A 14,415-nucleotide genomic window follows, 5' to 3' on the forward strand; every position below is an offset into this window, starting at 1 on the left:
ATTAATTAAATAAAGAGGCGCCTTTTTAGGGTTCCGTACCCAAAGGGACCCTATTACTAAGGCTCCGCTGTCTGTCTGTCACCAGGCTGTATCTCATGAATCGTTGTAGCTAGACAGTTGAAAATTTCACAGATGATGTATTTCTGTTGCCGCTATAACAACAAATACTAAAAACAGAAAAAAATAAATATTTAAGTGGGGCATGAGAATACAACAAACGTGATTTTTTTGCCGTTTTTTGCGTAATGGTACGGAACCATTCGTGCGCGAGTCCAATTCGCAGCACCCTTATTTGTCGACTAAATGACTGCCAGTGACATCGAAATCAACTTCATAAGAAGTGCGACGCGCGGGGCCCCGGCCCCGGCGCAGTGGTCTTGGAATCCTAACAGCAGTGTTCTTAGTTCTTAATATTATGCAACTGTTGTTTTTTTTTTATTCCGACTTCTAGGCACAGATCTTCAAACCAATATTTGCTTTGAGTATATTTCTTATTTTAGGTGTTTGCCGCTGCCTTAGAAAAAATATTGTGTACAACAGTACATAATTAGGTCTTAAAATTCTCGGGCCTGTCTTTACAAAACTTAACTACGTTTCGATTTGTAACTTTGGTCGTTTGTAACAAAATACAACGTAGCGGCCCCCTTTTTTTAATATCTATGGTTAAATTTAAATAATCACAATTTATTAAGCAGTGGCCCTAGAGAGCACGTTGATGATGGGCTCTTAAATTTGGAATTTTGGAGCAAAGTAGGCACATCTTTCGATATGAGAAAAAAACATCATCCTCATAGGTACGTATCAGTAAAATCGTACTGAGATAATCGCCTAGATAGTAAAGTGCACCTCTTTAAATGCAAATCAACGTAGGTATACGACAGAGCAGATGTTTCATTTTAAAGATTACAATTATTCATACTCTATGGCTGCAAGCACAACGACGTGATTGTATCATAATATTTATATATTTATATTTTACTAGCTCGTGCATTTTTTTGGGAAATAAGACATAAGTATTGTTTAAAATGTTTAAATTGCTTGATGGTGCACTATTTCGGCAATATGTGGTGGTTTTTGCATGTAAGTGGAAATATTATTAAAGCTAATACTGGTTGGACACTTTAAATTTTGAATTATTTTGTCAAATAAAGTAATAATAATGAATTAATGATTTAAGATATTTGCGTCTAAGATTGCCCGTATTTAAACTTAATTTCATACTTTTTTAAGTGTGAAATGAATGGGTTTGCGTTTAAGATTGCCCGTATTTAAACTTAATTTCATACTTTTTTAAGTGTGAAATGAATGGGTTCAAATTTTGCGTTCATTTTTGCTAGTACCAAAGAAAAACCTGCAAGTTCAGATTAAAAATACGATGGAACATTTTAATAGGCCTACATTAAATATACCTATAGGTATACATAGGCCATAAAGTAGGTACATTTTAATGTACCTACTTTAAAAATATGAGTTCTCTGAGGTTTTAATTTTTTATTTTCCAATACATAATTAAATTTTTAACATTAAACAGATAAATTATACATACATGGTGTTGGGTTTAGATTATAAAGACATAAGAATCCAACTCTTCAGCGTGAAGCCAAGCCGGCACGGTGCGCAAAAAAATGCGGTGCGGTGATAAAAATTAAATGATTGTTTAAGTAAGGGAAGGAAGTAGGGAAGATCTAATAAGGTTTTCAATCGGTAATAAGGAGTTTTGGTGTTTCCAAAATGGACAGCAGCGGAGCAAATAAGTAAATTTTGGTAAAAAAGGCATAATTTTAGATTTATTCAAAGCGGAATGAGAGTTGATGTCGTTGTCGAGCAAGCGATCGGCGCAGCTTTTGAATTTAGTAATCGCGTCTGTAATAATGCTGGGGATGGCTTCTTCGAAAATTGGTGACCCTAGGAGGTTTAGTGAGTCCTTGCTGACTACTTTTATATTTTTGGTTTGATACAAGATATATACAGTGGTACTACGTAAACGAAATTAATAACTAGCTTAAATCTAAAATAGGCCCTTGAGGCATTGTACCAAGGATGCTGGCGGCATTTCCCCGCTGTATCGCAATGCTGATACGTTGTGCGAGAAAGCCGCCAGCTCTTCGGTCACCAGTTACGTCAACCAGACGCTTCGCGATTTCTGCAAACAACTTATGCGCGCTGGGACCCCATGGACCTAGAGTTTCAACTCCAAATGGAACGAAATGTTTCAATTTTTGGTTTTATATTTTAATTTGGCGTGGATGCACGCGGCGCGCAGTGCGGCATTCAGTCCGTGCCTTAAGATATACTAGGTACTTACATATATTTTAGTATAGCGTATCCATGAACCTTTAGCTGCCTGATTAAAAATTCTTCATATTTAATTCTGATTTTTAACTCCCAGTAAACCTGAATTTCCTCGCCTACGGTCTTGGCTCGAACTGGCCGTCTCCCGTGTTGGTGAAGCTAGCTGATCCCACGGAAACCATACTCCCAAAGCCCCTGGATCCAACGGAAGCATCTTGGATTGTTTCTATATACTTCCTTTTAGGAGCAGCAGGTGAGTACGAGCGCAAACAATTTAAAAAGGCCAAGCTGGCTTCGGGATTTTAAAGATTTTTGCGTCCGAGGACTTAGGTGGTTATCACTTCGGAGCGACGTCTCTGAATCTCTATTTGTATGCAAAAATCGCATGGTATAACACACTGACTCCGCCTCTGCGAAGGTGAGAATCGCACGACGATTCGTGTTTTCGGACGGAGATGCGGTGCACGCCGCAGGCTCCATAGTACCGTACGGATTTTCTTACATAAACGCGACTAGTCGCGCATCGCAGCTTCGGAGAAAACCGCACCATCGTACCGTACCGTCGTTCATCCGTCGTTGCCGCACGCGAATTTGTCGCTTCACACTTTGCAGCGACATGCGACGATGCCGTCGTTTTTGGCAAGTTGTGATGAGTGAGCGGCTGCAGGATTGAAGATTGTACGAGTTTCAAGTTTATTTATCCCCTCGGGTTAGTTCTAAAGTGTCTTGTAAGTTTACTTTTCAATTTAACAATTTAAACTCTCGCGTTTTGTGACCACAGCTAGTGCAACCTTAGTTAAAACGTCGGAAAAAAGGTAAAATAATGAAATTTAATCGCGTTAGACCCGGTAATGACATTATTATACCTTTCAATTGTTACAATTTCTAAATTTTTATTATTCCAGGCTACTTGGTGGCATTTACTTTGGTAGATGTCATAGGACGTAAGAAATGCGTGCTCCTATCCAGCGTCATCAAGTTGGTGTCAGCTCTGCTATTCCTGTTCGGGAACGATGTATGGATGCTCATGCTAGGCAGGGCCGTCATTGGCACGGCGGATGGCATCATACTGTGTGTAATACCGGTGTACGCTTCAGAAATTGCCAGTGTAAGTTTTTATACAGGTTGAAATTTTATTCACTGGCCAATAAAAAGCTCCCCACTATGGTCCAAAATTAACTCGAATATTTTCGTTCAGGGGCCCGTTTCTTAAAAGCTTGTAATTTGTAATAATAATAAAATAAAATAAATCATTTACTTCAAACTAAAAAGTCCATACATTCAAACAAACATTACAATCTTATTACTAGTGTTAGTATGGCATAAAAAACTAAAACTAAAAACCACTCGTTCGTTCGTTCGTTCGTTGCTATCATATGGTCAATGGTCAATACCGTAAACCGTAATGAGTAGGTAGTAATGACACTTTCAAAATTTAAAAACCAACCGTTACCTACTACCAACAAGTCTACCGAGGGTGTTTATGTGACTGCAACGAAACTACCCAAGAGCTTATAAAATTAGGACTTACAGAGTAAAAGTCTTGGTATCTACTACGGGATCTGATAACTTTTTAGTGTAAACGCTTTATTCATAACATATAGACATATAGGTAGTATATACAAGTAGTTATAGACATGAAACCGAGCGACGGGGTAAGAGAAAGACATATTCATGTATTGACAGTTTCATGTATGGCAGCATAATCCTTTTTCTCTTTCACTTTTATAAAAATGTCGGTATTTTGCCATCGCCTCCTTGCTATGATGCCATAACCCGACCATGAAAAAGTGCCTGGTCGGTAAAGACCATAGACATAGTATAGTAGTTATAGACATGAAACCGAGCGACGGGGTAAGAGAAAGACATATTCATGTATTGACAGTTTCATGTATGGCAGCATAATCCTTTTTCTCTTTCACTCTTATAAATTTCGCTATTTCGCCATCGCCTCCTTGCTATGATGCCATAACCCGACCAAGAAAAAATGCCCAATCGGTAAAGACAAAGCATGGCACTATTTACTCTTTCCTCTTATAGGAACCGCAATAAGACTATCTTTCTCTATCAAAGAGTGTCAGGCCCTTTATTCATATGTTTTTTTTACAGAAAGAAGTCCGTGGCGCCCTCGGCACGATGCTGCAGGTCTTCTCCTCCATTGGCACAGTGATTATGCTCAGCGTTGGACCTTTCATCTCCTACTTTGAACTGAATCTCATGCTGATGTTGCTAGTTTTGGCGACCAGCATTCCTACACTTTTCTTACCTGATAGTCCTAACTTCTTGTTTTCTAAAGGTAGTTTTAATTTTTTTTCTATAGTCTACTTTTTTTACTATGAAGCCGAGCGACCAGGGGTAAGAGAAAGATATATTCATGTGTTGACAGGTTAACGTATGGCAGCATAATCCTGTTTCTCCTTCACTCTTATAAATTTCGGTATTTCGCCATCGCCTCCTACCCTATGCTGCCATAACCCGACCATGAAAAAAAGCCCGGTCGGTGATAAGGACAAAGCATGGAACTATTTTCTCTTTCCTCTTATAGGAATCGCAATAAGACTATCTTTCTCTTACAAAGAGTGTCAGGCCCTTGAGTTAACACAATATAATATTATAATATCAGCCAGTGTGAGACCACCATACATTTCATATTATGAATGTCTTGTATGTGCATTTTATTGGTACATTTTATAGCAAAAAGAAAAAAATATTAATTCTGCCATTGTTTCCTTACAAGACTAAATCTTCTTTTCGAAAAACGTGGTACTTACTTAATTAAGAATTAATTTTTAACTTTTTTTTTTAGTTGGACCCGAAGCCTCCAAAAATGTCCTCATTTTCCTGCGAGGCTCTGAGCATCGAGCCGACGAAGATATAAAAGAATATGCCGCAAACAGAACTGACGAGAAAGTCAGCCTACGGATCATTTTCCGTAACAAATTGTTCCAGAAAAGTCTTGCGATGACTGAATTTATTTTTATCATGGTCTTGTTGACAGGATTTAATTCTGTAACATCGTATCTTCAAACTATTTTGGATACGACGCAGACGAACGTAAGGTCAGAAGTGGCGTCAGGGATTATTGGTGCCATTAATGTCGTAGCCAGTCTTTCGACTCTGATGACTACTGATAAGTTTGGAAGGAAGCCTATTTTAGTCTCCACTTTATTTGGAATGACTGTTGGCATGGTAAGTTCTAAAATAGAGAAATAAGTAAGTTTATTGTGCTCACTAGTACGCACGTAGATAAAAGGGGCTACAGTATGGGGTTCTTCAAAAAAGGAGTGTACAGGTTTTTAAAGGGTCGGCAACGCGCATGTAATATCTCTGGTGTTGCAGGCGTCCATAGGCTACGGTGACTGCTTACCATCAGGCGGGCCGTATGCTTGTTTGCCACCGTCGTGGTTTTAAAAAAACGTAGATAAAAACCCATTTATAATAACTAATAATAAGTTTCAAGCCATTTTTGAGAAAACCTATCTGTAATAAGATTTAGTAAGCTTAATACGTATTAAGTTTTAAGCGAATTTCAAACTTATGGATAGCTAGCTGTGCCCAAGGGTTCGCCCGCGTGGAATTCGGTCTGTGTCAGTAAGCGGCTAATTCACCCCTAATTTCTCTCCCTCTCCCCTGGAGGCGGAATTTGAAGTAAAGTTGACAGATGAATACACTAGAGCACTGTAGTCCAGATAAAATATTTTACAATTAGGTGCCACTAAATAAAACTACACTCCAAAATCAATAGTTTTTTTCGCCCTTGTTCAAATTTTTGACGTGATTTAAACGACATAGAGTAGTAGGTGTATATCGGACGATACAGTACCATTTTTGTATTTTTACGTCCTTGATTGTACCTATCAGTAAGGTAATTTAAAATGGTTTCAGGCCTACAACACAAAACAATTGCTAGCTGATATTGAAAAAATAAATTAAGGTAACTTGTGGCAGCAGTGACTTTTGGTGACGTAGGTTTCAGAGAGCGGAGTTTTAGAAAAATCGTACCGCTTTTATAAATCACAACACTGTTGCAAAAAAATTTATTAGCAATTTTGAGGATTTTCTCTAAATCCTCAAAATTGCTAATAAAATTAAAAAAAATCAGGATTCGAATGTATAAACATTCGATTTTTTGACTTTCGCTCCATAGAAAAAAAAATCACGAATATAAGTCCAAAATGCACTGAAAATTTCTAACAATGTAAGTATGCACAAAAGCTAAAAATAAGAAAATTGCTCCTAAAAATGCGCAAACGGGCCCTGGAGGGAAAGTGCCTTAAAACCTTAAGTTAGCTCATTAAAGCTTAAAGGAAACATTCTTTTATTTTTAAAAAGAAACATAACTGCATTCAAAGATTATTTTTAAATTCGTTTGTCTCGTCCGGGAATCGATCCGACAGAAAATAAAAAAAAACCGGCCAAGTGCGAGTCGGACTCGCGCACGAAGGGTTCCGTACTATTACGGAAAAAACAGCGAAAAAATCACGTTTGTTGTATGGGAGCCCCATTTAAATATTTATATTATTCTGTTTTTAGTATTTGTTGTTATAGCGGCAACAGAAATACATCATCTGTGAAAATTTCAATTGTCTAGCTATCACGGTTCATGAGATCCAGCCTGGTGACAGACAGACAGGCAGACGGACAGACGGACGGAGAGACGGACAGCGGAGTCTTAGTAATAGGGTCCCGTTTTTACCCTTTGGGTACGGAACCTTACACTCGTCTGTCGTAAAAAAATATCCATAAAATCGAATATTTAGTACTTACAAGAATATTTTTTGACAAGCGAGATTGAAAAAAAAAGTAAAAATCTTTGAATGCAGTTTTGTTTCTTTTTAGAAATAAAAAAATATTTCCTTTAAGTATACATATATATTGTGATCATATCAAATTTTCTTTCAGGTCGGCCTTGGTACATTTTTCAAGCTTACACGAGATGAAACTGAAATTTCGGGCTTTTTAAACTTCCTGCCACTTCTATCCCTACTTCTGATAGTTTTCTGCTACAGTGCAGGTAATTTTAAATTGTATCATTGACTATTGGGCAGTGGCGTAACAAGGGGGGGGAGGGAGCAGAGGGGGCAAGTGCCCCGGGCGCCATCCAAGGGGGGTGGGGGGGGGGGGGGGGGTGCCAAAATGGGCAAAAGCCAGCAGCAGGGAAACTTTTGTCAGTCGTCAGGGAGCGCAAATTTGGTGACTGCCCCGGGCGCCATATTCTCTAGCTTATTTTTCATCACACTCGCTCAGTAAATGTGGAATTGCACGCAGGCTTAGCGGGAACTATAGAAAAAGCGTTTTCCCTAGGGAGTTATGAAGTTTCTATTATTATAAATTATAGTTAACAGTTTTTTTGTCTTTATATTTCATTTTTGTATCGCAAGTGTGATGAAAAACATTGTGTGTAACTCGGGACGTAATAATATTGCAAACTCGAGTTTATAAATCGCTCCGCGATTTAAGTATGCTCTCGTTTGTAATATTTAACTTAAGCCCCATGTTGCACGATGTACTATTATTTAGTGTAGCCGCCGTGCAGTTCAAGATCACGACGGCTCAAATAAAAAGCTTATATCTCATCGCGCGGCGCGCGCGACGCTAGGCGCTGTAGTAGGTACGTGACGCCCGCCCGCCGTGACCGCTACTCACTCAAGCACTTTTAGTGCTCAAAAATGGAGACCTAGGCTCTCCGAAACATGTCGCGCGAGTGACTAAAAATAAATAAAAATTAGCCTAAAGTTAATCTCACGATAGTTTAAATTCGATTTCAAAAAGTTCCAATTCGGTTGTATGTTCCAGGCACGGGCTCCCTCGTCTGGTTACTCATAACGGAGCTCTACGACGACCGCTCCAGAGGTGTCGGTGTAGCTTCTACACTTCTCTTGGCAGCCGTCCCATCTTTCCTCTGCGTTCGATATTTCACAGCTCTCATAGACGCTATCGGACCGACGCCCACGTTCTGGATCTCGGCTGCGTTTTGCGTCATACTAGCGATGTTTGTGGCATTTAAATTGCCAGAGACTAAAGGAAAGAGCTTTACGGAAATTCAACATGAGTTGGGGAATAAGGATAAGCTGACGAGTACTCGGATTTGATGTATTAAAGAAATTTGACAGAGAAAAAGCTATACAGTACAAATTCGTGAGCATTTTATAAGGTACAACAGCTTTATTCTTCGGAATCTTCTGATGTGGAATTCGTTGAAATATGATAAATTACTTTTTTACAAGCTTTTATTTATCTTGCCCTGTTAGTATGTATGTGAGTGTGTTAGTTAGTTAGTGTGGGTCAAATCATACAAGCTAAAATTGAAGAAGCTAGAAATTTTGCATAAAAGTAGTTACAATTATGTAATAACTACAAAATTTGATATTGTATCTATTATGAAAAATGAATGACTGAAGACTTGCAGATATACTTTGAACTGTAGTATATAGGTATCACTATTTGGAAAACTATTATGCTGGCACCACACTTCGCCTTATTTGGCAAATATTCGTGTTGCATCTCTTTCCTTTGACATACAAAACAAAAGGGATGCAACACGAATATTTGTCAAATACAGCGAAGTGTGGTGCTGGCATTAGACGTTGGCAGATATTTTTGGCGCGTAATTATATCTTCTGTCATTCATGCTGACTGTAATAACCCACGATAAGTTTTTCAATTTGGAAAAGTTTTATACAAATGAACTGTTTATATTTTTTTTGGAAGCAAACGCCCGAGTCCCTATCAGGCTCAAGTTCTTAGATCAATCAAGCTTATCTCTACTTGCCTGCTCTTTTAGAACTTTTGCCCTTATTGTAGGTTATTTAGGACCGTATTACTGTTACTGGGTCATAGAGTTGGACTAGGTTAACTCTGCACAGGTTTAAGGTAAAGGACATTTTACTACATTTTATAAAATAGCTTTCCATCAAATTTATAATGATTTCGCCAATGTGTGCTCTCAGAGCATGGAGTTATTCGGTAATTGCTTTTAGTAAGTTTACTTTATAAATACCCACAATGGATTGCCGGGTATTGACTAAGGAATGCCACAGAATAAATAATAGTACTACCGTAAAGAAAGGAAACTTACATACATACAAAACCGAAGTTTGACAGCGGTTCAGGGACGATTGATGCTATCCCTTTCTAATACATGGCACTATTCCTTTCGGCTATTTAGGGTTGTCAAAATTCAAGTCATTATCTTATCTGTGGTCTGTGGTCGTGCATGCAAAGGGACGTCAAGTTGTGTCAACCCTAATAATTGCTCGGAGCAATGCTGCTGAGCTGAACGGAGCCGTAAATACCCGAAAGGAGGAGTTTCGAACCCCTGGTAATACGCGTTTCAAAACTATTTCTTCATTAGCTACAAACTGGTCAGTGGCCAATAGCGCCAAAATAATTATACGTTGTCGAAACAAGGAGTTCTATGACTAAGGAGGAGAGTTTTATGCCTGTTTCTTAGAGAATTTAACAACCGGAGTCGCTTTGTCTGTAATTTAACAACTGGAGTCGCCTTGTCTGTAGTTTAACAACTGGAGTCGCCTTGTCTGTAGTTTAACAACTGGAGTCGCCTTGTCTGTAGTTTAACAACTGGAGTCGCCTTGTCTGTAATTTCCTGTAAAAATAGGTCTGCCGATTTTTAGGGGGAGGGGCACGTTAAATGTAGGTATGGCTATTTGTACGTCGTACAAATAGCCATATCAGATATACGTCAGTCCATGTAATGAGTATGACCATTGGGCGAGGTTTTCGACAGAGGGGTAAGCTCTTGAAGGCGACTCCGGTTGTTAAATTCTTTAAGGACTGGCTGGTTAGGCATGTGCTAGAATCTATGAATTTAAACATCCTCTAACTGCAGCTCATGTCATTTTGACATCCTTCATAAGACAATCAAATCAATAGAAAAATTCATAATGACTGTAAAATCCATGTAAAATAAAATAAAAATATAACCATTCAACCAAAAGATACAATGCTCAACTTTCAAAAAACATGTGCTTATGTAGCTGCTTCCCTAACTGCTGTCTATACCGAATAAAGATCATCAACAAATTTCTAGGACTATTCGGATTACATTGTAACTGTGTGAGCCCGGCCTGCATGGCGACCAGACTACAATAATGGGTGAAAACAAAGAAACGTCCGTCGCGAAGAACTTTCTAGATATCTGCCAAGGAACCTACGATTTCTTAAGAAGGGTGGTGCATAATATGTGCATGTGTGCTTGCTTGCCGGGCCTCAAGTGCTTGTTTCGCTTCGAGGTACTAAACAAGATACTTACCTTTCTTGGACTTAGATGCAATTGTGGGAATCTAGGCTGTTTGGCCACTAGGGCTGAAAATCTGGCGACGGCCGTTAGGGATGATATTGATAGAGCTATTGATGAAATTCAAATTAAAAGGCCATAAAGTTTTCTGATTCATTGAATTAATTGTTTTTTTTCACGCTATTTTTGATTCATTGGTACCTAGTGTAAAAACACTCAACTATATAGGCGTGGCTCACTCCGCGATTTCGCCGCGTCGCTACAAGTACATGCGGCCCACACTAATTTTGGTGTCTAGCAGTAGTAGTTGCCGCGCACCGGCACCGATACGGAACGGATGCCTGCTCGCGTTTGCGCCTATATCACTCGTAATAAGCGCGTTTTGTTAGAGAACCTGCTGTACCTAGTACCTACTATTATTTATTCTGTGACTATAGTCCAAATCTTCCATCTGTGGTCCAAAACTAACTCGAGTAACTATGTATCTTCGTTAAGGTGTGATTATTTGAATGATGCAGTTCTAAAAACTAAAATTAAATATATATTTAGTTACGTATAAAACTTGTGGGTCATAGTTGTAGTAGGGGAACGTCTGGAATATAGTTGGGTGTTTTTACGGTACCTATTTTATCTACCTCCCTGTCTTGTCTATATGTAAAAAGTTACTTCAGTGGGGTGTAGCTTTATCACTTGAAAATGTGAGGTCATTCTGAAAATTTTCCATTTTCGGAGTTATCCGACAGTCTAAAGAGATGTATCCATTTAGTGAAATCACCTGGCAAATCTAATAAAATTTATTCGTCCAACGTAATCATCTGGGTAATCTGGATGATCGACTTTCGAGATCTCGGTGGTTATCGCTTGTTGTCCTATTACAATATGTCTTGGCTTAAATAAGTTTTAATATAAACTTATTCTATTTTAGGTAAAAGGGGACTCCCGTGATTATCACGCGCTCTGATACCGCTAGAAAAAGATGCAGATAACATAGTGTTTTCAAAACATGTACGTAACTTAATGTCTTAAAATATTGTCTTGGATTGTGTACTTAAGTATAAATAACAAAGTCATTATAAAAAATAATCAGTTTTCTTATTGTACGACAATTTATGTATATGCAATAATATATTGCTAAACAAGGCGTGCAAAGTATATATTACGCACTTATGTTTGGGTATCAGATATTTTTGCACGATTTGATCATAAACTGTAATCATACTTTTTTAAATTATAGACCGAGCTCTCCGGAACTGTGTTGTGTGCATAATGATTAAACAACATATTAACATCTGGGAGACCGAGCTTTGCTCGAAAAACATATAAAAACTCAAAAATGCGCGTTTGCCCAGAGATAAGACCTAGCCAGATCATTTTTTCGCCCCCGAAAACCCCCATATAGCTTTCATCGTAATCGTTAGAGTAGTTTCCGAGATCCCCGAAATATATAAAGATACACGAATTGCTCGTTTATAGGTATAAGATTCTACTTCTTTTAAGCAAATATTACGGTTAAACTCACGTGTTTTAGTAATGTCTCATGACAGTTTAAATACGAATTATAATTCTGATTAGTGATTTATTAATTTGTTCCTATACTTCAAGAAACCCGATGCTGCCAGGCTGAAAACTGGTGTCGTTTCTACCACCATCTTTTTGAAATATCTCCTTACAATTTTCCTATTTTTCCGTCAAATAATTCACCTTCTTTTACAAAAACTTAAGTGACTAGCTCTCAGCGTAATTGCACCACCTGATAAATATTGGTATCAATTTAAAGAAAACGGCACCAACACATCAGGATTTTTGAAGATGATGAGAAGTCAAACTGGTCTAAAATTATTCAGATGACTGTTCTGGAGGGCCGGCACTATAGTAACAAAATACGGCCACGTTTGCTGCCCTCTCGACATTTTACTGACCTGAAACTCAGACCGGTAGTTTATGCAATCAGTCGCCATTTCAGGCTTCGACGGACCAAACTTTTACAGCGGTTTGATTTTTCATTTTAAAAATGATTTTCGATGTGTCAGGAGCTGTGTGAGTTCACGAAGTTCGGTACTAGGACTCTGCTATAAGTGAGTTAAAGCTGGCATGGAATATACAATTGGAATAGGGTGCATGTGGTGTTAGTAAAGTTAGCCAATTAATTCAATGTTTGTTAAAGTAGTCGTCAAATACCTACGAAATCACACAGTTTTTCGTCTTAAACTCTAGCTGCTTAGGAATCCTTACAAACAGTTTCTTGTAAATTAGATAGTTTGAGTCCCGGGGAAGGACATATGATAGTTTTCATCACAAAGTCGCAAGCAGAAGCTAGAAAGAATTGAGTAACTATTTTCTGAATAACGTCACGCTAGTAGAATTTGTGTTCATAGACTACTAGCGTGACGTTATTCAGACTACTGAGGAAAATTAAAGAAATGTGTAGTAACGGTTCACTCTTACCCTATATGCAAATTTACATATAAATACGTAAAATTACCCATTTTCATGTTAGTATGTTGCCCGTTGGTATGTTGTTACTTAGAGGCTAATCTGTCTTCCTGATCATAATTCAATACGCTCGACATCCAGGGTTTAGTTTCGGAGAAATGTGCATAAGACTAGATCTAACGTCAAAGTGGGATTTGGAAAAGTTTTGTTATTTGAACTTGTGGCACTCTTAGCTCAAACGCGTACCTACATAATCTTTTTTGTAGATTTGTTTACGAGTTATTTACGGAAAAAGGGATATCTTCCCCAACTCGTTAGCTTCATCGATCAGTAGTTTTAGTAAGTATGTTGTTTAACCTTTTTTTATTTTCCCTATTTTTCCTTCGTTTGGTGAGCTATATGTAAATAACTAATGTGCTCATAATTGGCATACTAGCGCCGCAGTCGTGCACATAGCTCAATACTATCGTCAAGTTGACACGGAAATGCGACAGGGGAAGGCTTTTAGAGTAAATAACTTTCTTTCTTTCATTTTGAAGGTTAAATAACTCGTAAATATCTGAAAAGCTCAGGATTACTTTATTAAAAAAGGTACTTATCACGTAAGTAGTTCCAAAAAAATGGCTACAAAATGTAATAAAACTTCAAAGGTTTTATCTGGTAACAAATGATCGGTTTTTGCGTTTAGTACATAAATCAAGGGATAAAGGATACGACGTACATACGACGGCTCAGTCACTGTAAATGTTTTCCAGATTTTATTTTAAACCTACTTGGTACGTAGTGGTTATATACTCTTTGCTTGGTACTGGTTTATAGATGATTGATATCAAAAAATTTAATCGTTCCCGTCATAGACATAGTATATACAAGTTATAGATGCGCCACCGAGCGATCGGGGGTAATAGAAAGAATATTCATACAAAATTTGGGCAGCATAGGATTTTTTCTCTTTCACTCTTATAAATTTCGGTATTTCGCCATCGCCTCCTACCTATGATGCCACCCGGTCGGTGATAAGGACAAAGCATGGCACTATTTTCTCTTTCCTCTTATAAGAATCGCAATAAGACTATCTTTCTCTATCAAAGAGTGTCAGGCCCTTAACCATCGCCCACACTGTTAACTTACAGTTCGTAAACCTTATTACAAAAGGGATAAGGTCCACCGGTGAATGAATGGATGAATGAAATTGTTTATTCACAATGAACATAATATGGTAACATAAGATCTTAATTTATTATACATTGCTTCCCATTATATATTCAGTCGATTCAGTCAAGATAGACATGTGAAAATATTTGTCAGTGATATAAGTCACTCAGTCTAATATAAAATTAGAATTAGATACAATTACAAGATTAATTACAATTGCTGCAATTGCTGCCGTTTTGGCATTAAACCATAGAAGCGGAGCGTGAATCTCGCGACCT

At 38.0% G+C, this 14,415-nt stretch overlaps 1 protein-coding gene across 1 annotated transcript; it reads left to right on the forward strand.

Annotated features, from left to right (window-relative positions):
- Positions 1 to 944: 944 nt before the first annotated feature.
- LOC134750601 (facilitated trehalose transporter Tret1-like) lies at positions 945 to 8,410 on the forward strand. The gene is made up of 7 exons (XM_063685806.1): positions 945 to 1,080; positions 2,390 to 2,545; positions 3,198 to 3,400; positions 4,402 to 4,588; positions 5,099 to 5,481; positions 7,195 to 7,306; positions 8,089 to 8,410. Exons 1-7 carry the CDS (start codon positions 1,026 to 1,028, stop codon positions 8,382 to 8,384), a joined length of 1,392 nt encoding a protein of 463 aa, XP_063541876.1. The 5' UTR covers positions 945 to 1,025; the 3' UTR covers positions 8,385 to 8,410.
- The last annotated feature ends 6,005 nt before the right edge of the window (positions 8,411 to 14,415 follow it).

The sequence above is a fragment of the Cydia strobilella genome, chromosome 20, assembly GCF_947568885.1.
Source record: "Cydia strobilella chromosome 20, ilCydStro3.1, whole genome shotgun sequence".
Classification (NCBI taxonomy): domain Eukaryota; kingdom Metazoa; phylum Arthropoda; class Insecta; order Lepidoptera; family Tortricidae; genus Cydia; species Cydia strobilella.